This window comes from Hyposmocoma kahamanoa, unplaced genomic scaffold (assembly GCF_003589595.1).
Source record: "Hyposmocoma kahamanoa isolate Upper Pololo Valley unplaced genomic scaffold, ASM358959v1 63, whole genome shotgun sequence".
Lineage (NCBI taxonomy): Eukaryota > Metazoa > Arthropoda > Insecta > Lepidoptera > Cosmopterigidae > Hyposmocoma > Hyposmocoma kahamanoa.
In genome coordinates this window covers 2450338-2477155 of record NW_020653851.1, presented here as the reverse complement: position 1 = coordinate 2477155, position 26818 = coordinate 2450338, and the positions used below count along the sequence as shown (strand labels likewise).

General features: G+C 37.1%; 2 protein-coding genes across 4 annotated transcripts; both read right to left on the bottom strand.

The window, feature by feature from the left end:
* Positions 1–3886: 3886 nt before the first annotated feature.
* Positions 3887–5628, bottom strand: LOC113230320 (chromatin accessibility complex protein 1). Its single transcript, XM_026464198.1, has 2 exons — positions 5464–5628; positions 3887–5294 (listed from the first exon to the last, which is right to left on the bottom strand). Exons 1-2 carry the CDS (start codon positions 5587–5589, stop codon positions 5028–5030), a joined length of 393 nt encoding a protein of 130 aa, XP_026319983.1. The 5' UTR covers positions 5590–5628; the 3' UTR covers positions 3887–5027.
* Positions 5629–11664: 6036 nt separating this feature from the next.
* On the bottom strand, positions 11665–15583 carry LOC113229878 (arginine kinase). Of its 3 annotated transcripts, none has more exons than XM_026463561.1 (3): positions 15468–15583; positions 13265–13443; positions 11665–12614 (listed from the first exon to the last, which is right to left on the bottom strand). In XM_026463561.1, the coding sequence occupies exons 2-3, from the start codon at positions 13428–13430 to the stop codon at positions 11713–11715; spliced, it is 1068 nt and encodes a 355-aa protein (XP_026319346.1). In that variant the 5' UTR covers positions 13431–13443; positions 15468–15583; the 3' UTR covers positions 11665–11712. The 3 variants fall into 3 exon arrangements, with proteins under 3 accessions (XP_026319346.1, XP_026319344.1, XP_026319345.1); XM_026463559.1 differs by lacking the exon at positions 15468–15583 and adding an exon at positions 13899–14027; XM_026463560.1 differs by lacking the exon at positions 15468–15583 and adding an exon at positions 13521–13536.
* Positions 15584–26818: the final 11235 nt, after the last annotated feature.

Below are 26818 nucleotides of genomic sequence, written 5' to 3'. Positions count from 1 at the left end.
CATCGCAGTATCGCGCTGTCCGTAGAACAAATGAAGACTAAAGCGGAGTGTCGCGTTCTGTATACGATTTTAGCGCCTTACAAGTGCGGACACTTTTTAGCGCGGACCCGACGTCCATATAATTGTAAGTCAATGGGTTCTATTACAAATATCAAAAGCTACTTTTTGTTATCGTATTGATGGCATACACTACAATGCATAAGGCTGCGCGGCGGAACGCGGACTCCGCTCGGCGACCGCGCGGGTTGCGCACGATGAAATTCATGTCGAATAAATGCACCCTTATAGTTGCAGTACCACTCAGAGCTTTAAATCGTAAAGATCTTAAGGGCAATGCCACTGCGCTGGTCACCCTGAGACTAAGTTAAAGTTAACAAGTCCCATGTGCCTGTAATTTCACCAGCACCCTTACTCTTCTAAACCGGAACGAGGTAATGCTCACGTTACTGCTTGGCGGCAGAAATATGTAAAGTGGCAGTACATCACTGGACGAACTCTTTCACAAAGGTCTTTTTTAACACCCTTGCTCGTAAAGCTGATGTAATTCCACCGGTTTTAAATATGTAAAGCGGGTCATAAAAAACGCGTGTGTTACCAAAGCAAATAGTTAAGTTATAGTCCATACAAATTCCATAACAGTATTATTTGCCATTTCAAATATGGGACTGATCGCCGCCGCACGACTCCAGCTAGTGAGCAGCGCGCTGTTGCTATTCAAATTTCGAACAAATCGCCGCGCGGCGCCAGTCAGTAGGCAGCGCTAGCGCGCTGTTAAAATGGCGGGAAAGCAACAGTGTGCATTCACAGATTGAGTTTATTTAAAAAAAAAAACAGTTTATTTGGTAATTTAAAAACTTGGCTGCATGCTCTAGCGTCTTTGCCAACATTTTCACGCAGCCACGGTAGAAAATAATCCTCGCGCCATTTTTCTCAAATTTTCTTTTCTTTGTACTTGTATTGTGAATATCTAAAAATGACAACTTTCAATAATGAAGATGAGCAATATATAAAATGTTTTTTTTCTGTTTCCTCGCAAATGTGTTAAAAAACGTCGTACGATATACGGGCGTATTGGTTATAACATGCTCGGCTCAATAAAACTCCGCCTCGCATGTTATAACCATCTTTACGCACTAATATCGTAATGTACGATACTGCTTTTTTTTAAGTTTCAGTTAGGCAAAATTAGCGTAATTGACATTTTTCTAAGGAAAAAAATTGGAATTCTCGAAGTTTACCAAAATGTAAATGCTTTAGAGCATAGTTTCCCAAAGTGGTCCCTAAAGCCCCGCAGTGGGCGCAGAAGAGTCCTAGGAGAGCGGTAGGGGCCTTGGAAGCAATTGGGGGGCGTTGATGCTGTCCAGGGGATGCTACGGCATTTGAAAAAATTAAACCTGAATTGTCTATATAAACTACATTAGGTACATTATATACAATTTTTTTCCTTGTGATTTTTTGTGTTAAGTTGATATAAAAAATACGTGTTTTCAATAATTTTTTGTGGTAGGTAGTGGGCGTTGAAATTATTTTTTTTTTAAGAGGGCGGTGTGGCAAAGTTTGGTAACCACTACTTTAGAGAAAGGCAGAATTAAAGGATTATATCGTTTTGACGCCGGTTGTGACAGAAGGAAGGAATTTGGTAATTGCGGAATGCTTTTTTTCCTCTTTATATTAATAGTTGTAAAAGATATTACGAAAACCTGTGCACCAGAGATTGTATTGTTCAAGCTATGGTTCAAAAATTCTTTGAAAATGTTTGAAAAAGAAGAAGACATGCCCAGCATTTTTCATCAACTTACGTGAAAGTTGATAAAATTACCACCACACACCAACTATCTATCTACAGACTTATGTTCACGTTGCTTTTAGTACCTGCGGCTTAAAAAATTAGGGTTTTTGCGGAGATGTATAGGCACAAATCTACTATACTATTATATTATACTTTATGATGATCTATCTATTATACTTTTTGATGATTCCTTCTCTAAGTGGTGTGGCACCTCTGCCGGCGTCCTTTCTCCTCTCTTATTTTCTATTTTTATCAATTCTATTTCTCAATCGATCACTTCTTCCTATCATCTTTATGCGGACGATTTGCAAATTTACACCCAGTCGTCTCTTAGTAATATAAGATCTGCTGTCAATGCTACCAATAACGACCTTAAGTCTATACTTCTCTGGAGTCAGTCGTTTGGACTTAAGGTTAACCTGTCCAAAACTCAGTGCATCGTTATTGGTAGTCCGTGGTTTGCATCAAGAATCGATTATAGCTCGCTTCCACCGGTGATGTTTGATGGTGTCCAGATTTCTATTTCGGAATCAGTTAAGAATCTGGGGGTTATTTTTGATAAATCTCTTTCATGGAAACCGCACGTTGCTGAGGTTAGCAGGAAGGTGTTTAATGCGCATTTCTCACTGAGAAGATTAAGAAATTACCTGCCAATTAAAACCAAAATTAACCTAGCTCAAAGTCTCCTACATCCGATACTGGACTATGCTGATGTTTGCTACCCTGATTTGACAGTCACTCTTCTTAATAAATTGGAACGGCTCCAAAACATGTGCATACGCTTTATTTTCGGACTCCGGAAATTTGACCATGTTTCCCAGTTTCGCAAACAACTTAAATGGCTACCAATCCACCGTCGTAGAGACCTTCACGTCCTTTCCCTCCTTTTTTCAATTCTTTACGACACCTTTGCTCCTCCTTACCTCAAAGAACGTTTCGTCTTTCACGCTTCTACACTTGACCGTCCACTTCGCTCCTCTCAAACCCTTTCTTTAGAAATGCCCTCCCATTCTTCTGATTTTTTCTCTAACTCCTTCACTGTTTCTGCTATCCGATTGTGGAATTCTCTCCCTGAAAATATTCGACGATCCCCCTCTTTACATACTTTCAAACGACGTGTCAAGGAGCACTTTCTTGAGCAGTGACTTCTTTCCCTTTCTGCCTTTAATGTCCTTGTTCTGTTGTTATTTAATCCTTCATCATAATATAATAAGTAAATATTTTTATAATTATTTATTTATGTATTTACATTGATATCATTGTGTATTTATTATTTTTATTTATTTACTTTAAAATGATATATTATTGTGTTTATTATTAGTATTTATTTATATTATATACTATATTTATTATTAGTATTTATTAATATTGTTTCTCAATCTATCGCTGTGGTAGTATCTTGGTTGCACCCCCTTCTAAGTACTTTTCCTATCCTAAGGTTGCCTGGAAGAAATTGCTACTTAGCAATAAGGCCGCCTGTTGTGCGTATGTTTATCTGTACATGTGTTTATGTTCGTGTGTTTATCTGTGCAATAAAGTATATTCATTCATTCATTCATTCATTCATTCACAAATCATAGCAACTTCATGAAAATTTTACATTTACGTGTTCTGCCATCTGGCACTTGGTTACAAAACATGTTCACGTTACATTCAAGTTTCTCTTTAGTAGTAATTCCAAGACTACTCCGAATGGTAGATATCGCCGAAGTTCTTAACTCTGCCCATAGATGGCGCTTTATTAATTTTAATATTATTTGTAATTAATTCATTTTAAAGGGTAGATTCTACATTGTAAAAACCATTATGTGGTCTGTGATAAAAACCATCCGTAGTATGAAGAAAAAGTGTGCTTTTTAAATTGAAAATAAAATTAGTTAAAGAACAAATTAAAAGTGATTCAATTGAGATATAGATGATTTTAGCAAATATTCAGCTAATATACTTATTATTGTAATAGTAATAATTGAGACGATGATAAATATTGAAAAAAATAGGACACCTGTGCAACAATTAAAAAATAAAATTACACTTCATATAAATTTTTAATGCTACATAATATGTAAATAATACAATACATATAATTGATGGAATGTATAATGGAAGTGTGATATACAGTATAGTTAGCACTCTTTAGCATAATCTGTTCTGATGATACTTCATATAAAACAAAAAAAAACCTTTATTACGGATGCTTATGGCAAATGTAAACCCTTACCATACATTTTGAAACAAAGGTTGCATCAAATTATATTATTTAATCATTGCAAGACATAATTACAGGCACCAAGTAAGTAATACTTGGTGCATTTATTAATTTCACAAACTGATGTACATTAATAAGTTGAAAAGACAAAATAAAACTAATAATTTAAGTGATTTGATACTTAGTAACAAGTCCAGTTTGTTAATGGGCAAGCATTGTAGACCATTGACAACCATTTTAGTGAAATACATGTCTATGATGAGTCCAGTGGCGGATTTGCAGTCTTGTACCCAGGCCATATAATCAGTACCTGTCGCCCCTTTTTCAGCACCCATCATATACTGGCAGACCACATAATGAATTTACTTTATTGCCAAGTTTTATCGAAATCAATTAAAAATTTAGTTAACTAAACTGCTAGTTTTTAATATTTTCGGACATTTCAGATTTAAATAAAACATTTAAAACGGTTCTTTATGATAGGCCCGGGCCTACTGGGCCTTAGGGCAAATCTGCCACTGGTTGATGATGCGGTAATGTCCACCAGTAATATTTAAACACAGTTGGACATTTAACACATTTATCTCTCATAATATGAATGGTGATGAACCAGTGTTCATAAATCAGAATATACAATTTATGGAACAGATACGAAAGGAGGATTTCAGGTGCACAGAAGGACCCTCCTCACATGACATACCATTCCTTTGCGATAATCGGCACCCTGGGTGACTATCGGAGAGTACTTTACACAGATAATGAATCCTTTCGCCATCGATACAATTAGAACATCTGTTCTAATTACTGGTAGCCTATCTAGCCTACCAGTAATTTTACTACATCAAATTTCATAGGAATAGTAATTCTTTTAGAATAAATATGGTAAAGTAGAGGTATAAGTACAGATGTTTAGAAAACAGCAAAAGTAACGACTACTTAGTTCAAAGATCTTTTAACGTAACAGCTATTCAATATCATTGTAAATCAACATAAATTGCAATAATTGTTCTAATGCCTCCGTCTCTTCCTTTGTCATTCCTGTTCAGTACTGGAACTTTCCTCGGTGGTTTCCTCCTCGCTTGACTGCTCGCTAGACTCATCGTCCGATTGGTCACCTCTGGCGTTCTTTTTCGCCATCATTTCTTTATACTGTCGAACGGTAATTTTTCGCGGCATTATTTCTCGAAGAAAATCCAAAGTATCGTCTTCTTGAACCACTTCTGCGATGTGTTTGTACTCTAATAAGTTGCCTCTAACGTTCTTGTGAGCGCGTTTCGCAAGATCTGTGACAAACAGTTCCTGGAAAAGTCGGAATTGGCGTAAAATATTTTTATAGGTTATATTTATTTAGTAGCTTATAACAATATATTTTATGATTTTGAATTAGTTCAAGTACTCACTCAGCAAGTCAGAAAAATAAGTATTCTACAATATTACACCGTTTATACGTCGCAATAGGCATACTCACTGTGACTTTAGTGACCAAATACAAGGGCTCCGGTCCGACTGCATCCACGTCTGGGGAGCTTTTCATGATAGTTTTCACTCTAGATAAAGGTAAATGCAGTTCTTTTTCTGGTTTCGGCGTAGCCATTGCGATTTAAAACGAAGTTTGTCGATCTACGCTACGTGCTGAACGAAATCACAACAATTTGTGAAAACAATTCAAAGTTTTTTTTTCCTTTTCTCTTGGCTTTTCGCGGTAACCGTTTTAGCCAAACGGGGAAACTTTTTTTCTTATTTCTCTTGGCTTTTCACGGTAAGCGTTTTAGCGACGTGCAGTGTTTTTACTAAAACGAAAATGACTTCGAAACGGGGAACTTATGGAATGTAATTTGGAAACGGGACTTGAAAATTGGAGAAAAAGGGATCAGGCGAGGAATTATGAAATGTAAATAAACAAAATGGTATAAATATAGAACAAATATATCATGGAATAAGTTTTTTATTATACCACGAAGTAAGTTTTGAACCAGAAATAAAAATGACAAATAAAACTTCTGTAATTTTTTTGTTGTCAATAGTTTTTATAAGCACAGTCCCAGTTGAATGTTATATGGTGTTAGACAATTTTTGTTAATCTCGTTCGTTGTTATTCTAAGGAAACTAAATTAAAGCTGTTTGACTAATTATTGTTGAACATCATTTTCATGAAACCGTTTGACAATCCCATGACGTCTTGAACGAAATAACTTACAAATAAAGTCAATGGAAATAACCTATACATATTTATGGAGAATTACAATACAAATACTGAAGTCTTATAACTCAATAATGTGTCAAAAATGCGTTTTTTTGCAATGGCTCGCACATGTGAGCTTCTAAATTTTTCTTAGACTATTTCCATCCTCGAAACTTTTACACAAATATCCACTAGCATCTCGCTCTTACATAATGATTCTTTAAGAATAAATGCAAGGCGGCAAATTCTTAGCGCGAAATGTTTAAATTTTGTTTTGATCTATATCTGCAGCGGACAAAAAGTTTATTTATCTCGCAAGGGCAATTAAGATTTTAAATATTTAATGTTTGCAAATAATAGTAATAGAAATAAAATACAACATAGGTGACGAAAACCTTTCTACTAAGTAAACAAAAACTACGTCCATTAATAATTTTGAATGAGTATCGTAGGTACCCTTGATACCATATTTTACTTACTCCATTTCATACTTTAAATGTTGGTGGGTATGTTTAGATTAACAGTTTCCCAGTACATACCTACAAGTATTACTATCCTTCCCGCTAGAAGTACCTATAGATATAACCTCTCCTATAAACATAGGTTATCAACATATAGGTTCATCACAGCGAATATGTTCTATTTCGCCGTTTATAACGTTGTTAACGCAGGACGAGTATATATCACAGTCCACGCTTTCAACTGATAGCTGGAAAATCAATAGTGCATCTGTCAAGCCTTGCAATATTGATTTTCAGAGTGACCAGCCACCCGCCCACCTGTAGCTGGCGATCCGTGTAGTGCCGTCGCGGTTTCTTTCTTTAACAACAATGTCTAACGCTTTGGAAATAGCTCAACATTTGAGCCGATTAGGCACGGATGTCTACGTGGTGTATAACCCCGACGAAGATCTGTTTCCTACACCTACGATTAAGTTTTATAAAAGTGAAGCGAAACACTACGTCAGCGACTTGGATGACTTTATTGGCGCGGAAGTTGAAGTTTCGGTGAATATTGATGAGCCCCTACCATTTGTGATAAAAAAGGAAGAATCAGAGGAAGAAACATCAGAACTACTATTCGAAACTCCAAAAGGTCCATATAGAGAATTTTCTCCTGTGACTAAGCAAAATATTCTTCCTGGTAAAGTTTCCATTAAACATAAATCTCGCAATAATGATGATCGTTTTCCTTGTGTATTTAGCGCATGCTACAGGAACTACTCGTCGAAATCAAATTTATTCCAACATATTCGAGATTGGCACTACAAAAGGAAGAATTACACTTGTCAAATATGCAATAAGAAATTCGCTCGAAAATCTACCTTACGGAACCATCAAAGAGTTCACACTGGAGCAAAGCCTTTTGGTTGCAACATTTGCGAACAACGCTTTAAAAGTCAATTCAATTTAAAAGTACATCGATTGGAATATCACGGTAAAAATGACAATCGGTGTAGATCATGCAACAAGAAGTTACCTAATGAAAACGAACTACGTTTTCATGAATTGACTCATGAAGGAAATCAGTGTTTCGTATGTAGAACTTGCAACATGAGGTTTATTTTGAGTTTTGACTTAGACCAACATGAGTGTCCTTTTGCGGACATTGACATTGGTGTAGAATGTAAGAAACCGCCGCCACTATCAAAGCAAAAGAAAAAACTGAATAATAGAATTTGTTGCAAAGTCTGTCACAAAAAACTAAGCAAGAATTACGTTCGCACGCATGAAGATATCTATCATTTCAAAGTAAGGTTGTACGATTGTCATATTTGTGGCAAAACATTCGGAACGACGTCTTGTTTAAATCAACATATTCAATATGTACACAAAGGCATTAAAAAATATATATGTGTGTGGTGCCAAAAGGGCTTTGTCCGTAAAACGTGCCTTAACAGACACGTAAAATTAGTTCATGAAAAATGGCTTCTAGGGACTGACAATGAATTTGCCACTTTGAATATAAATAATAATAACAATGATAATAATTCACAACAGGGATAAAAACTTAATATTAATAGGTAATGTATAACAGTACAGGTACATTACCTACCTATAAAGAGAAGGTATTACATCCTGAATAAGCACACAAATAACCTTAAACATAACACGGTACGTATATCGAGTTACAAAGAACCAAAACGATTAAATGCATTTCAATCAACGTATGTTTACTTAAGTATACAAAATTCTGTGTTTCGAGCTTAAGGTAAAGGTGTAAACACTAAATCCTTTGAGACGAACCCACATTGCGTTCGAAGTCCACGAATAGACGATTTTAGGTATTAAGTAATAAATATATTTATTGTATAATCTATTTTCGGCGGATTTTTATAAAATCTAAATTAAACAGCGTTCATAGGGTAATAAGTCGTATGTAAATTTAAATTTGTGACAAAAATTAAGATAACTCGAGTACCTACTACGAAACAATACCGAATCTCTTATGGTTGTAAACTATAAGATAAGTAGGTAAACATTATGGTAAGAATTGTAAAATTAATATAATCCAAGACTAGTAGGTACTTATTGTAAGTAGGTATGTGCCTGTCTGTTATTTATGAGTTTCATGTATTTTATCGGTGATAGATCCTTTCTGTGTGATATTACCGCCCGTCCACTTTTAGCGCAAAGCGCAGTAGTGGCTACATTTTCTGCTGTTTCGAATTGAAGATCATGAATTTGCGATGTAAAAAGTTCGAAGATCTTATCAAATTTGACAATTAAGATTTAAATTCAACTCTATTTTGTTTGCGACAAGAATGATTCAAAGTCCAAAGTTTCATGTTTGACATGTAATAGAACGTCCCAATATTCGCATTTATTTTACTCATTCAAGTGGACCGCCTCCATCGACCGGTGTTAAAGTGTAATGTAAAGATTAAGAATAATGATATTAGGTACTATGTAAGAAACTCAATAAAGTGTAATTCATTAATGTTGGTGTCGATTACTTTTGTCATCATGTTCTGTGTGTTGTTGGTGCATTTGAAAATCTCAGCCTCCTCTATTGGGACGTCCTAACAATTAATATTCTATTTCTGTACTTGTGTAGATACAGAAATTGCAACTATGTAGAATATGCATTGACTTACAATTATATGGACGTCGGGTCCGCGCTAAAAAGTGTCCGCACTTGTAAGGCGCTAAAATCGTATACAGAGCGCGACACTCCGCTTTAGACTTCATTTGTTCTACGGACAGCGCGATACTGCGATGACATAACAATTTAAATTTCGAATAGGTTGACTTGGGACATTTTTTCGTGGTTTTTGTATTAGACCCGTCGTCGTCCATTTATTTGTAAGTCAATGAGAATATGTTTTAAATGTGATCCGATCATACCATAAGACGAAAAACCATAGACGAATACTTGAGTAGTCTATGGTAAATTATTAATTAGTTTACGTCTATGAAAACCAGTCACTTCAATTCGAAATATTCGTAACTTCTGATGGTAACTTTAAGCATGCTTCCGTTTCGTCTCTGGTGATATGTCTCCGCGTTCTCTTAATTAGTATAAACGATATATGATAAGAAATGTTAATAAATAATGTTCAAATCTGAAGCTTATTCATTATTTCATCTAAATTTATCTATCTCACGTAAAATATTTTTACAATAGCTACTTATACTTCACTTGTCTATTATGTCAGCCATAGACATAGAAAAAAAGGGGAGATATGGTATGGCGGCGTGGTTCGTGGCGCCTCGATATGGTCAAAATGACCATATTGAAGAAAAATGTATGTGTTTTAGATATTTAAATCCATTATAGTCGAAGATTAAACGTAGAGTATTTTTAATTTTTTCCAATGAGTTTAAAATAAACGAAGGTTGGATTGAAGCTGCAAGAAAACTCGAAAGATTGGTTTTCTTATTACTATTTCCGACTTTTTTTCAATTTCCATAGCAAATACATTTACAAAATAAATAAAATAATCAGCTTTATTTTACATGTGCATGCAAAATAAATTAGAAATAATTATAGAAAATTACATAAATCCTTCATAAAAAACAACATAATTTAATCATTGACTTACAATTATATGGACGTCGGGTCCGCGCTAAAAAGTGTCCGCACTTGTAAGGCGCTAAAATCGTATACAGAGCGCGACACTCCGCTTTAGTCTTCATTTGTTCTACGGACAGCGCGATACTGCGATGACATAACAATTTAAATTTCGAATAGGTTGACTTGGGACATTTTTTTCGTGGTTTTTGTATTAGACCCGTCGTCCATTTATTTGTAAGTCAATGAATTTAATTTATTAAATTCATTGATGGTTCGAATTTATTCTTGACAGTGACAGCTTCAGCAACCCGTGGTAACGTATAATGGAAAATTGACACTGGCGACTATCGCCATATTTTTTATATTATTCTTACAAAACTGACACTCTGGTCCAAGCCTAGTGGCCGCCATTAAGAAAATAATAATAATTTATATTAATATATTAATTTAATAATACACCAGTACCAGTGTAGATATAGTATGAAAAATGGAATATTTTTTTTAATATTAAAAACAGCCACATGGTTTCCAACTATCGATTAGGTAGGACCACATCTCTCGTTGAGCGTCAGTTTAAGGTTAACAATCAACCGTCACCACTACAGGTGTAAAACGCGCCGTGAATGTGCTACTAATTTTACATACTTACTGTTACATCCTACAGATGCCGCGGTCCCGCGACAGACGCGGGTGAAAACCGCTCCGTGAGTTCTTAGTGTAACGAAAAATGAGTTTCAGCGCCATCTAACGTGTAATACTTAGCTATTATATACTAGTAGTATTTTTCCTAAAACACCACCTGTTAGTGAATGGCTGAACCAGGATGAAAAAAATACTCAAATATAACTCATATTCAAGTGACTAAGTTTAATTTTGTTCAATTTTAAAATTGTTTTACGTCGTTTTCACGTTTTAAGCCCTACCCAATCAAAATCTTTAAGTTATGGTAGTAGATAATAGAGCGTAAAGTTTGAATTGCACACAAGCTAAAAAGTGGCGACATCGGTACTACATTGGCGTCATTACATATTTCTCCTTTTTATCTATATCTATGATGTCAACTAACGGCACTATCCGTAGGGCAAGCACGACAGGGCGGGACTAGCGCGAGATGCTACTATTCTCGCATATAGATTTTGCGCTATAGGCCGCTCTCGCGCTAGTCCCGCCCTGTCGTGCTAGCCCTGCTGCTTTGTTTTTATTTGTTAAATAAGTATTTTATTTGTAGGCTTGGTATAGAGATATGCTGAAAAGGAAGGAAGGAAGGAAGTAGGTAGGTAGGTATTTAAACAAAGTTTGGTCTTAACACTAGCTGTCTTTATTTTCCATTTCCTTATAGAAAATATTTTTACGAAAAACAGTATAGTGGGCCACCCGCGTGACCTGCTGCCCACGCGGGGCTTCGCTGACTAGTCGGCACCGCGGCCGCCGCCTGCCGCGGCCGCAGCACTACCAACATCCAATACTTACGCGAAAACGATAAATAATACAAAAAATACTGATAGCGAGATCGATAGCTTACAGGGACTTCTCGATTTTGATCAGTTCAGCGATGCCATCGTACATCTCCTTGACGGCGTCGTACTCAGTGAGGCCCATGCGCCTCTTGTTGGAGATGTCATAGACGCCGCCCTCGGCTTCGGTGTGTTCTCCGCGAGTGCCGCGTACTTGCAAGTGGTACTTGGAGGCAACCTCTTCCAGCTTGGCCTTGTCGGCGGCCAGTTTGGGCAGCTTGATGTGCACGGATGCGCGGACAGTCGTGCCGAGGTTGGTGGGGCAGAAAGTAAGGAAGCCTAGGCGATCGTGGTGTGAGAACGGAATCCTCTTCTCAATGTCGTTCACAGCAGTCACGAGCCTCTTATATACCTGTTTCAAGTCTCCACCCATCTGCATGGAGATAAGACGGAGGTGATCTTCTTCATTACACCAGACCAGGAAGGTCTTATTCTCGTTGTGGTAGATACCACGTCCAGTAGGCCAGAAGCGGCAGGCGTTAGCAGCCTGGAGGAAGCGGTCACCCTCCTTAAAGAGGAAGTGGTCATCAATCAGCTGCTGTTGGGTTTCCTTAGACATGCCAGTGAGGGGGTAGAAAGTGCCCTTGAGTTCACCTTCAAGACCAGAGAGGGTGGAAGAAACCTTGTCTTCCATTTCCTTGTATTGAGCTTCCGTAAGGCAAGGGTTGAATGGGTAGCCCTCCATGGATCTGCCGCAGCGCACACGAGTGGATACAATAAACTCGCTGGCCGGGTCCAAGTTGCCAAGAGTCTCAACATCTCCCCAGTTCTTAGGTGGATGCTTGTCGGTTTTCTTGAAGCCATTGTGGTAGTCCTCAATTATGGGATCAAAGAGGTCAGCGAACACAGAGTATGCCTCAGCATCAGGGGCATAGATTCCAACACCAGAGTCCAAGTTCTCAACACCTGGAAAGAAATAAAAGCAATTTTATTAAGAGAAGGCCTAAAAAGTGCAATTTTGTATTTGCTCCCTTAAAACTTTACTTTCAATTGGCTAAAACTCAGAAAGCTCATACATTTTCTTCTCAACCTAGGTCATGTACCAAGACTTTACAAAAACAGGTAATGTACAAAGAATTGCCATTGTCACATAACTGTACACTAATTCTACATTATACTTGTACTTGTAATTTATCAAGGAGTTAGACAACTCCTTGATAAAGAATGACATATGAAATTATATAATCTTATCTATATGATACATATAGCTTGAGATAATCTACAAATGAACAATGTCCATTAATAATCATAAACTGGCCTATAAGACACTCAGATGAATAAAATATTTTTTTTTTATTGTATTTCCAACCTTATTGTCAAAGCTTATGGTCCACTTTACCACAACTTTTTTTGCAATTGACTTTTGCAGCAGGATGGTTCACAGATCGTTTGCTTGCAATGGTTGGTTGAACTACGTACAATGAATTCAGGGGGGTCGAGCAATTACTGCAGGTACCTACTTACTTTGCACTTACTCAAAGTAGATGGTTATTGTAGTTTTAAATTATATATAGGTAATATTCTTCTTTATTCGAGTTAGGGGTTTTAACACTCACCCGACTGAATACAATCCAAGAGAGTTGAGCCAAAGGAGGTCTTCTTGTTCTTAAGGGCGTCGAACACCTCCCTGGTAAGGTACTTCTTCAGCAGCGACTTAGAGTCAGAGGCGGCCAGCTTGCTGAAGCCAGCCTCCAATTTCTCGAGGGTTGCGGCGTCCACCATTGCTGCGGCTTTTCTGCAAACAATAATTAAACTTTGAACACAATATTTCACAGTATCCAACAACTGGAAACAAAACTGAAAGCCTCTAACGCTTTTAGCGCTGCACATGTTGCCCGGGTACACATTTTCTGTTAGATATTTAAATTCAAAGTCCAAAAACTAATAGAAATCCCACTATTATAGTAATCGCCCGCCGCCAACGCGAATAAATTTTCGAAGTCCGTATTTTTTTTAAATTTCAAAAAATAGTGACGTACCCATTATTTCTTGAGTCCACATTTTCGTCTCTTACAAAAAAAATGCAAGTAATGTTATAAAGTCTGAGTCATATAAAATAGTTTACATCAAAATGTAAAACTATGTGTTTTTCCATACACGTGAAACATTGTTTTAAAAATTGCGAACGAATTCGGCTACAATTATTTAATTAAGACTACAAAAGTTACTTCAATAAAATTAACTACGAACCGCCTGATGAGGTAATACGCGAGTACTGCACCGCCGCAAACCACCACAGGAATTGTGATTTTGAGCTTATAATTCATGACGGCGGATTACAAAAAGCCACTTTTTGATTTCAGAGGTCCAGACTCTACGGGGAAGGTAACTGTTACGCGTGGAACGTCAGGTATGGAATTGTTTTGAAGAACACACCCAAGATATACTGGATTTTGTGGTGGAATTACGTAATTTAGCAAGAGGTCGCCTTGACCGACACGCGCAAGTCGAACGGATGTGTCAGCTCACTGCGCACCGGTGTTGCTCCGACGCGCGCAGCCGTGCCTCCCACTCATCGCCAGCGAACGAACGTGTTATCGCGAGTTTCTTGTTTCTTATTGCATTCATTTCCATTGGAGAAGCCACCATAGCAATTAAGTATTGTCAGATTACAGAACCAACTTATCGTTCTAAGAATCACATCAGTTACTGCTTAACACAATACCGGGCACAGTGCAGCACCGGTAGTACGCATTAATTAGTGTCGTGAATATAAGCCACCAAAAATAACAGTTTCATTACCTTCTTGCACTCGTTTTTTGCAATTACTATTACAATAGATTAATTTTAATTCAATAAGGTCTATCACAAAAGTATGCTAAGACAATTTTATGTATTTCAATGAGCCACAGGCTCATGCTTTGTCATCTTTATTGTATTTCATGACTTGCACCTATTATAACATACAAATTAGCTTTTTGTATTAAATATAAATTAGAAATTTTGTAACTGGAATTTCAAAAGTCACCAAAATCACTACGCCGAGAATTAATGAAACTAGTACTTAGTCTGTAAGTCTTGTACTAGGTTATTACTGACACGATACTTAGTACACATTCATACTCATTTTAAAAGAAAAACCTAAATATCGTCAGTTTTTAATCTTAAGCGAAACAGAACAGAATTGCACTGAGAGAGATTGGACACCGTAGATGAATCGCCGGCTCGAGATACGCACCCGTCGGCTTCATCAGCCGGCTTACTTTCCTTGTTTTCTTTCGTTGCACAGCCACCCATTTTCACAGATATATTGATTACAAAACTAGTCGCTATAACATGCACTAAATCACAAAAACTACAGCAAATAAATAAAAGGAATGGAGGACACTAAAATGCAAGGATGGAATGATATTTTGCTCAAATGAATTTATCAGAACCGGGAGTGCCGAGGGTGAGGGGTAGTTCGATCGATGCGCGACACGCGGCACGCAGCACGCACGCGGGCTCACGCTTCCCGCCCTTCGGGAATCTCTTCGAAACTTTTTGAACTTCACTCGTTAAATGCTACCGGCTATTTTCGCGAGAGAAGTTGGAATGCAGAATTTCCAGCACTTATTGCCGGAGGGTAATACATACTTTATCGATAAAATATCACAAGTGAGTTGTCGTAGCACATCTTGAAATGGTTTAAGTTGTCACACAATAGATAAGAAGTACCAAATGATTAAACTTAGGTGATATCACGACCCGATCAAGCGGCGGCGACATAACAGATTTTATCGAGACAAGAGACTAAAGTTTAAAATGGCCACCGCTTACCTTTCGCTTGTACAACCGTCAGAGTCAACTGCTTGGTGCAGAATGATCAGTGCGGGAGCGCGCGGAGCGTTAAGCCCGCCGCGACGCCCCTCGCCCGCACCGCAGCCCTTCCTTCAACCTTGGCCTTGCTAATGCCTGGTTGTCCAAAGCCGAATCGCTCCCGCAGTACTCGCCAGATTAAGAACTATCTATCGACTCAAATTGTCATTTAAACGATTATCTCGGTGACTATTTCATGACAAATCAAGGATTATTGCCGAAGTAATTGCTGAAAATAATCGCATGCAAATTATTAATTATTATTTGTCTTTGAACTTCGTCCAATCTTTATAGTAACGATACTTAATTTTATTGCATTTGTGATTTTATTAAAATTTTTCTTCAACTTCAGTGTGTTGGGGAAGATAATATAATAAAAAGTGTGAGAACCATAGAAATCTAAATAAATTTAGATTTCTAACCACTGACCGATTTAACAACTAATAAAGGTTTGTAATTAATTTTTAATAAAACTTTTTAGATTATAATCGATCGATTTTGAAACGATAATTTTGTGACGCACCATGCGTTGCAGGCGTCGTTATCATAAAAAAAGGAGGGAAAAATTTAAAATTAGAACGTTGTCGGCTCTTTTTTTACGATCGCGGCGGGAGCTGGATGAGCTCCAAGAGCATCAGAAACTGTATCGAGCGACGACGCCTATGTCAAGTTTGTTATTTTTTTTTTCATTGCATAACTTCGGCGTAGAAGGCGTAAATTTTATTTTATTGTATAATAAACGTTACAAACCTTCTTATAGGACAAACTTAAAACAGTACGTTTATCGCGATCCTTTTGCATCTAAAAATAAATGTTGTGTCCTTGAAATTGAGCGTGCTCAATACCTCCGTCCTGACGGCGTCCTTGCGTCCTTGACCTCGAGGTTGCCGGCTCGCCGCCGCCCCGGCAGGTGGCATGGTCATGAACCCGGTCACCTACATTTACGCCGTCTCTTGAAGGAAGCCATAGAACGCTTTTACGTTACATAATAACGAGTAACGTACAAGGTGTTCTTTGTAACGTCACGTAGAAGGTAATCAGGGTCGAGATAGCTAATAAGTAAATAATGAAGTTTTCTACCCATTAGTATCTAGAAAGTAGTCTAAAATATACCAAAGTTGAATAATTCTTAAACTTTACTTAAACTTTAGGGATCCCCACTATGAGTTTTGTCTTTTTATATCCTTTCTGTTACTTTTTCATTCTCAGGGTCGTATTCCAGACTCATATACTCAAGTCAGGACTTGAGTATGATTTAAAGCACTATAAATCATACTCAAGTCCTTAGGGTCGTATTTCAAGTGCTTGAAATCATACTCAAGTCCTGATTTGAGCATTGAGTAGAGTTCTGGAATACGACCCTTAAACTGGAAAACGCACTTGTGCGCCACTCAGCCTAGACTGAGTATTTCTTTCATAAGTTGCAATTCAAGTTTAAAAACAAGCTACTAGGAAGTTATCAGGATTTATCTATCACGGAGAGTATGCGATGGAATTACACGATTTAATTCGGCCTTCCCCTTTCCATCACCGGGGACTAGGTGTAAGCTTGGATTCTACCCCTATGTCATGGAAATTCCAAAGATTCGCACGAAGCGTTATGCTTCCACATTTATATGGCGAACGGCTATGGAGTGGAATTCCCTGCCTGCAGACTTCGACCTCATCGTCATCGTGAGATGGAGGTCAAATGCGCACTTAGATTTTATTAAAAAAAAGTATCAACGGCAAAGGGTCTATATAACATTATTCCTATTGGCTTGCCTAAGAAATTAATTCCCCAACTTATTTATAGGAATTATTTTGCTACGCAGTATTTGCTGCATATCTTTCACATTGGAATACCTTAAATATTCGCCCATTACCACTGTAAGGTAAAAGACACACATAATATGTATGCGTTGGTGTGATGATAAAATATTGGTACTTAAAATGTTACTTCTTGGGCTTAAATTGTAAATATTTTAAGCGACCTCTAGCGACACCACTCAAGGTACAGGCTCTGAAACCGTGATTAAGTGACCCTTTTATATGGATTTTTAAATTTACACCGACCTCGTTGTTGGGATGACATAGATTAGACTTCAAAGAACCATATCCTTTATTATCCTTGTTAAGGCGTCTAGCTCAGCAGCTCAGTGTATTTGTTGATGTCGAAATGGAAGCACAGCTGTTACTTGTAGGTATCTTGTCAATGTATTCATAACATAAGAATAAGAATAAGAATATGTTCAATTAAATTTTTATTGAATTGATATTCAATTATTTTTTTGTGAAATTACTCCACTAGTTTGTTATAATTATTAATACAAAGATCGAACACTCAGAAAAAACACTCAGAAAAAATTCGTTGGTATAGCGTCTGGCACGGTATGCAAGAAGACGTCGGTTCGAATCCGACCGGATCGAAGGGATTTTTTCTGAGTGTTCGATCTTTGTATTAATAATTATAAGAATATGTTTTTTTTGGTATCACAAACACAAAGAAAAACAAAATACTTAACATATTTACATTTTTAGAGAAAAGAACAATGCTAAATTAACATTAAGTATGTGTTAACATTAACAAAAACACGCGTTGATAACGTGATGCCATGCCCGAAAACATTGTGAATCATTACAGGTGGTCCCACACTAGGCTAAGCCTGTCCTGTGGCGACCCGGTTACGGTTTCAATTTATTAATCCCGGCATTGCACAGCGTTACACGTTGCGTTACTCATTACATTAGAACTTATATATCTATTAAATCCAACATAAAAATAGGAATTATAATAGATTCTATTTAAGTAAAATAGCATGTTGCGTGTGCAGTTTAAAATAATTGTGATCAACATATTATTACAAAAAGAAATATTTATATTTTATAATAACCAATAGCCACCCCAACAAGCAGTCACTCCAACTTGACAACTCCTGTCAAAACAATGAATGGCAACAACTAAAACCACAATCAACCCACTAACCTTTTTGTAATGTCATTAAAATATATATATATAACCGTCATTGTGAATAAAAACCGCCGAAGTATTTTAATAACCGGCAATCTATCTCACCACCGCTACACATGTCTTTCAACCCTGACATTGGCAAAATAGTCGCGCAAAACGACGGAGCCATAGACACAAAAGTTGAAGTTGAAGTTGAACCCACTAACCAAACGACTCTTAGGAAGCTTTCAGTAAGTTCATAGTTCCAAGACTGGATATGTGACCTAATAATCCTCTTCGCTTTGTGAATAGAGCTCTCTTTAATGTCGCATATTTTTGCAATTCTGTTGTAAATGAAAGGAAATGCAAAGGTTCCAAAGCGTTGGGCAAATATTGTTGCTATGGGTCGCGTTTTCACCTTAAATGCGCGATTCCTAAGTAAAGAAGGATATTCCGGAGAAGTAAGAACTTTCGCGTGCAAATTAATAGCATAGTTATATAGCATAGCATAGCATAGCACAGCATAGCATAGCTTTTAGAACATACAGTTTCCACACACCTAGGACTTTCACGTCTTCAAATAACAAGATTGTGAGGTAACGATAGGGCTTACGCAACATCACCTTTAGCACACTTCTTTGGGCTCTCCCCAGGTTGATCATATAGCAGGACTCCCCACACCAAGATGTAATAGCTTAAGATAAATTGACACAGTGCAAGGTAAACTGCTGTTAGCAGGCGCAAATCTGCAGCTTCTCCGAGAAACTTCATGGTGTGTATCAGCTTGCGTACCCTGTCGCACGTTACTTTAATATGAGCTGCAAAGGTCAGCCTCTCATCCACAGTCACGCCCAAGTAGCGTACGGTGGTTGATCGAGGAATCTGTTCGCAACCATAGTTGGCCCGCTGTACTCCCAATGCGCTGGAACTCGTATTACGTCCACAAGTATGAACTCTAATAGTCGGAGTCACTCTGTCACTAGGGGTTGAGGCGTTTCTTTTATGGAAACACAGGAGTTTAGTTTTCGAAACATTTAAGGTTAGTAAGTTGCGATTTAACCAGTTCGATATATGCGACATACATTGTACAACTTTTCGAAAACGCTCCTGCCATGTTTTGTCGGAGAAGATCACGGCCGTATCATCAGCGTAGCATATGACTGAGGAATTAGGTAAGGAGACGGATAACAAATTGTTGATGTAGACCCGAAATAATGATGGCCCCAATATGCTTCCTTGGGGGACACCAAAGTACACTGGTTTTATGCTACTGGCAAAACAGACGATTTTAATACACTATTTCCTTCCCGTCAAGTAACTGAAACCAGTTCCTAGCTACCCCTCTCACTCCCATCAACTCGAGTTTTCTCAGCAGGATTGGTATGGACACCATGTCGAAGGCCTTTGCTAAATCAAGAAAGATCCCTGCACAAGGCCGGCTGACATCAAGATGAGCAACGATAGTCTCCACAAGGTGTAAGGCAGCGTCCTCCGTCGATCTGTGCCTTCTGAAGCCGAACCATGGCTTTGACATAACGTCATGTTTTTCAAAAAACGTGACAGTCGCTCGTTTACCAAACTTTCGAGTAATTTAGACAATGTACCCAAAAGAGAAGTAGGTCTGTAGTTTTTGGGTTCATCTTTGGATCCACTCTTATGTGTGGGGGACACAACAGCCGTCTTCCAGTTATCTGGAAACATGTCAGTTGAGAAGCTCAGATTAAATATATAGACCAGTGGCACAGAAATGCCTTTCCAATGATTTGCAGTATGCCTGGTGCGCTATCCGACTAAAGTAGTCGAATACGAGCCTCGATTTCTTCAGCATTCGTTGGGTAAAGAAAAAAGGATTCTACTGGTCCATCCACATGAGCCACCTTCGCCGCTAAAGATTCTTCAGTCTCATTCATATTTGGCAGGATCTTATCGGCTAGAATCTTATCTATGGAGACAAAGTAATCTTTACAATAGTCAAGAGAAGTGGTCGGTGTCTCCCTTATTTTGGTAAGATCGAGAGATTTAATGTTTATGCAGCGAGTATGTGTAATCGTCCCTATGCTCTCCCAAAGTTTTCGTGGGTTTTTAATGTTATTATTGAGTGTTTCACTGTCATATTTACTTTTGAGTTTCCTGATGAGGTCGATGTAGAAGTTACGGTACCTAGCAAATATACGCTTCTTCATGTGATTATCTGGATCCTTGCGAATCTCGGAATGTAGTCTGTCTCTGTATTTAGAACACCTTATCAGACCAGGAGACATCCAGGGTTCAATTACAAATTTAGAGTGACTGATTTTAATCAACTTATAGTTTTTCGAAATGACAGTTGCAATCATAGAGTCCAGTTTTATCGCCGCTATCGTAGGATAGTCACATAATAATACATTACCCCAATCCACCTCAGAGAGCGCGGAGGAAATAGCCTCATAGTCAATTTTGACGCGATGCCGATCTCCAACCCTTGGGGCTTATGCGATTCAAGACTAAGACCGGTAATCACCAAATGGTAGTCAGTAGGACTCGTCTGACAAATCAAGTTGCAGCCTGTGTACCACCAGATACGTTAACGTGGTCTAGACAAGACTCTAGGCGAGTGAGATTATCTACCGCGGGGACAAAACCCAGCCCAGTCATGAGACAAGAAAATTTAGAGTTTTGTTCTTTGTCGTGGTCAGGTCCACAGATGTCAATATTGAAATCACCAGCAATTATGAGGCGAGAAGGTTGACCAACACTCTTTACTACGGATTCAAAGAACCTTATGAAAGGATCCAAATTGCCAAAATATGGAGACCTGTAGATACCAAGTATGGAGAACACATTCGGAACCACAGCAAGCACACAGTTAGCTTCGTCAACAGAGGGCTCTGAGAAAGTGGGATTCCATCTCTCACCAACATAAATAACTACGCCTCCAGTCCTGTTAATATAATTTGAAGAGCTAGTAGATGAGTAACTAGCAATGAGTGGGATGGTTGTCGCATCGGAGATCCAACGTTCAGTTAAAACAATTGCAAAAAAAAAATGTATATAAGTTAATAAATAAATAAAAATAAATAAAATCAATAAATAATTAAATTTTATGAGAAGTCGAACAAGAACTACGCAGAATGCATTAAAGTTACACTGTAAACTTCTAATGTTCGAGTTTAGAATTTTGAAATCAAAGTTAGAAACCAAACCCCCACACTCCTCAGCAGTACTTACAGTATGGCATGTTATACTAAATGCATTATCAACATCACGGAGCAAGTCTAGGGAGGCCATAAATTAGAATATTTAAATATTGTATAAGGATGGGTCAGAGCTGCCATACTAATTTCGGTTTCGGTGAGAAAAGAGAGTACACATTTTCTAAAGGAGACGTAATGTAACAACTGTGGAGAACTATTATACATAAATTCGTGTTGCTATTCAAGTGTATTCGTTTAACTTTAGTTATGTGGATCACCCTAGCACTAAATAGAAAATGAATTAAAAATATCATAGACATCACCACAGCCTGGATAGATGCGGCCAAGAGTATTTTAGGCATTTTAGGCGTCGTTAATCCGGAACAATAAGATAAGATCCTACGCAGTAGAAATGCGTGACACGGAGCCTCCATCCTTCCTTCGCACAAAGATGCAGCCATTTCGGGCCCAGCAGTGTTTGTATCCGTACATCTATGGTTGCAAGTGCAGACTTTACTTTCTATTAAGGAAATAAACAAATCATTATCGATCCTCATTTTTACTATACTGACTACACTTTGCGGTGGAATTATGATCAAAAATATTAATAAAGATGTCGTGCCAAAAAAAAAAACTATTTTAAGAATTGTGAACATCATCGCCTTACTTTCTCGTCCTCGTGTCTTATAGCACAAAGTTACTGAAATGCAAAAAATATCCAAATTAACACCATTGATCAGAAATTTAAAACAAATAAAAAGTTTTGCCATCTCACGAATAATCACTCTTTAAAAGATATGAGTTTGAGAAAGTAAGGCATCGATATGTGAAATAGAACCATCAAATTTACCAATGTTTTAAGCCATCAAGTAATCGCTACCTTTAGCGTTACTGAAAAAAAAAATCAAGTTGTTTTAGATACAAAAAAGTCATTTAGATCCTCTTTAGAAAGTCAATTGCTGTTTTTGAATCTCGGATCATCCTTAACATCGACTGCAGCCGACGGCGCTTGCAGTTGAAGTGTCAATTGCTTGCAGTTGATCACGGCTACACGCATTAATGCAGACATAGAGTCGACATGTTAGCCTAGCCTATGTCATATCTAGATGGGAACGTTAATATATTTTTTATTGCAATTTTAAATGGCTTCTTACCATGTATGATTGTGTAGTACACTGTACTTATAGCTAGAAACAACTTAAAAGATCTATTTCTCCTATTTATAAAATCTCTTTCTCGTTAAACAAATTTATTGTATTACTATAGTTAATTTCATTGTGCTACCGATTGTCTAATGTTATGAAACGTTTTACCATTAAAGCAGCAATAATTTACAATAACAGCAACGTGTACAATAATTTCGATGCCCTATTGTCCTTTAGTTATCTATTATAATCAAGAAGTAAAGTGGACGTCTTGCGTTCCAGTCCTTAAGTATAGACTAAGCCATCGTCCTACGCTCTTGTCGGTTTTGGTAGCTTCCTCCATTCCTCAGAATTCATAGCTATCTCCCTGACCTCTTCACGACTGATCATTTCCTAAGTTTAAAACCTACATTAAAAATATTTTGATCGAAAAATCATATTACAAAATTGAAGACTACGTGTTAGATAAAGATTTATGGAAAGGCCGACACGGCTCCAGAATCCACACAGATTTGATTCAAAGTGTATTCCATAGCTTAAATAAGTTTATTTGAAAAGAGCAATCCCTCGAGTTTCTTGCTCGTTCTTCTCAGGGAGGTCAGCGTAATAAACAAGCAGTAGCTTAAATGTGACTTTTCAAGTGTAAATTTATTTTACCAATGGAATAAATAATCTTTGACTATGACTTTGATTGCTTGATATTCTTCTTTATTTATTCACTATACACCATTCTAGGTATTTCTCACTTTCTTTTCCCTTCTATCTTCCCCTCAATTATCACTCTCATAAATTCGTCATTACGTAACAAATGTCCAAATTGTTTCCCTATCTGTTCTTTATTGTATTCCAAAAGCTTTCTTTCTTCTCTAACCTTTTTTAAAATTTCCTCTTTTGGTATTTCTCAATCTACTTTATATTTTCCATTCGCCCCCAGCAACACTTTTCTCAAATTACTCCAATCTCTTCCTTTCTTTGTGATTATCCCTGCATCCATACATTGCGGTACTCCAGACTTAGGTTTCATGAATCTTTTTTTCAATCGTATGGATACTTTAGAGGTGAAAATGTGTTTTTTATTAGGGAAAGTCTGTTTTGCTATAAACAAAGTATATTATCTAATTTATATTTTGTTTAAGTAGATCATCCCCATACAGAGCAAGTGACAAGTTTTAGTTTTAAAAGAATCAAATAAACAGAAAACGAAAACAATTCAATATATTTTTGTTTCATAGCTAATCTAACCTGACCTAAAAATAATACTTAAAATCGATGAAACTTTACTTCTCGTCTTAGTACTGCACTTTCGTAAAGAGCAGACTCCCTTGAGAAGAATGAGCAGGAAGCTCTGGCGATAGCTCTTTATGTATGTTAACGGCAATGTACATAATTTAGGCATTGTATAGAATACCTAGTCATTTTATAATAATACCGGGTTTCTTTAAGCAATGTAGATAATAGTTAATATTTTTTAACTATTATACATTGTACAGAATACCGGCCGTAGATTTGGAAAAATATTAAATGAAAAACAAAAAATCTGCGAAGTTGTGGTATGAAATGAATGATGATGTAACGATCAGGATAGAAAGGAAGATGGGAGATGAGGGGATGCTTCTATGATTTGGTTATGTAGAAATAAATAATTTTGGTAGATTGACGGCACAAATTTATAGAGGGAATGTGAATGGAGGCGTGGAAAGAGGTCGACGTACATATTTCAATCCGAGAGTGAAAGGCCGGGTTAAAAGAATCAATAATAAACGGCATGTATGAAGAAACTGATTGGAGACAACCGAATGGAGGAGGCAAAAGTTTGTCAGGATCAGCAGGTGAAAGGAGGTCCATGATCTCTGCCTATCCCGGTGGGAGACAGGCGCAATGATATGTAAGTATATTTAAATGTGTAAATCAAAACTCAGTGATACGGCTCAATGAGCATCTATTGGCACAAGTTCCTAACTCGCAAGGTCAGCGTGTCTAATGGTGTACCTTGAAATAATTTTTCATTCATAATTCACATCCGTCATCTCTTTATTTAAAATTGTTCTGCATAGCGAATGAGTGAAGCACTTGGTAAAGAAAGTAAGGAATGCCATGCCAGTTTTATGGCTGAGCATATTGCATACTGTATGACGGGTACGGACCGTATTCTATGTTCAACTGTGTTCGTGGCCGTTAATAGGTTAATAAAAGAGCTATTTTAGTGGAATATGCAATTACTCTATTATGTAACGTTTTTCATTAGTTCGAGTTGGTTGTCAAATTTTTGTGAAAACAGAATTAAGTTTTTTGTTTCTTTTTTGGTTGAAAAATAAAATAGCACAAAATAATTTGCATTCAGAAACGGCAAAAACTGTAATACTTGTTCCTGTTATGATGTCGTCACGTTAATGGCGCCGTACAACCTACATACTAATGATTTCGGTAACTAGGCGGAATGCTGATTCCTTAATACTTCTTAACAGAAGCATAGTATTAGTCTTTCTTATTTTTTCTTTTTTTTTTACAGTTTTGGACATTTGCGTGTGCATACTTGGCAATTTCCCAAAAAAAAAAAAAAAAAATGGTGAGTTTTATAGTTCCAGTTTTTACAGGAATTAGTTTTTAGTCTTAGGATCGTATTCTAGAACTCTACTCAATGCTCAAGTCAGGATTGCACTGGAAACACAAGCACAGGAAATACGACCCTAATGGCAGGGACTTGAGTATGATTTCGAGTGCTTTAAACCATACTCAAATCCTAACTTGAGCATTGAGTAGAGTTCTAGAATACGTTCTAAGTATAGTAGGTACCGTTTGAGTATCTTAATTGTTTTTTTAAGCTGAAGGTTCCATAGTTCTATGCTCACTAAATATATAATACTCCTCCCACAGATTTAATACGGTGACATTTTTGACCTCAATTAACATAAGATAACTGAGGTCAAAAATACTACTATGCCCCATCACCCACCTTATGTCTGTACTCCCTCTTAGACTAAAACCCCTATCTACCAAATCTCGATATGTGCACCTGTCTGTCATCGTAAAAACCAAAAGATTACCCAATATTTAAGGCGTTAGCAACGAACGATTTAATTATTTTCTTATCGTTTATATCAGGTAGCGCTGAAGTGCGTTGTATCATAATCAAAACTGTATAAAATTACTAAAAATTATATACACGCCTCTTGCAGGCAATTACAAAAAGGTTTGTATCTAACAGATAAAGAAATACCATCAAAACTAGGTCTGTTAAATGTTACAGAGAATGATTTTTGTGAAATAAAACGTTAGAAACTTAGCCGTTGCAATAGAAACAAAAAAAGGTCAAAGACAAGTTTTTATCACGAAAGAGTTATTTGAAGATGGCCAATTATCTTCCACTGGTGAAAAAAAAAGAATAAAAATGGCGGGTTTTTTTGTAATTACAGATTCAACACGAATTAGTTTTTAAATTTTAAACATATTAATACGTTTTGAGTTCCTTAATTATTTGTTATATTTTTAAGAAGATGACAAATGCTCAATAAATAAATAGGTAATAAATAATTCTACTGGCTCTAGCGCGAGTGGTGGAAAAATTCAAGCTATCATACGACGAAAACAAATGTCATGCAACAAAAATAGAACGATCCAAATTATATTGCACTAACCACACCACTATGTCTGCCTAATGCAATTTAAGTTTACATTTCCATTTACCTAAGCTACGTGATAATTTTGCCGGCTACTCAAATTGAGAAGGAAGCTTCTCGAAGAGGCCTTGACAATGAACGCGCTAGTGGCCTTGTCGCTATAACGGCAAATCTACAGCGATTTAAAATAAATAGGCACCGCTTGCGTTGGCTCTGGTATTCTTTAGTTTGTTTGTCTACGATCTAAGCGGGTCGTATAAAAAAAAACTTCAAGGTTAATTTTATTGAAGTAAAAAAGAAAAAATAATAATTAATACTTATTGTTGTACCTGCCTCCGTTGCCGAACGGTTAACGTACTGGTCTGGCACGCAGGGGTCCCAGGTTCGATTCCCGGGCCGGGAGAAATATTTGTATGACCTACATTTATTTTTCTCGTGAGTTTGGGTG

Coding starts and splice junctions, on each gene's coding strand:
- LOC113229878 (XM_026463559.1), bottom strand. CDS start 13,975: ATGAATTATAAGCTCAAAATCACAATTCCTGTGGTGGTTTGCGGCGGT. Junction 13,444..13,898: donor GCGTATTACCTCATCAGGCG/GTTCGTAGTTAA, acceptor TATTGTTTGCAG/AAAAGCCGCAGCAATGGTGG. Junction 12,615..13,264: donor CTTGGATTGTATTCAGTCGG/GTGAGTGTTAAA, acceptor ATTTCTTTCCAG/GTGTTGAGAACTTGGACTCT.
- LOC113230320 (XM_026464198.1), bottom strand. CDS start 5,589: ATGGCTACGCCGAAACCAGAAAAAGAACTGCATTTACCTTTATCTAGA. Junction 5,295..5,463: donor ATTTGGTCACTAAAGTCACA/GTGAGTATGCCT, acceptor CGACTTTTCCAG/GAACTGTTTGTCACAGATCT.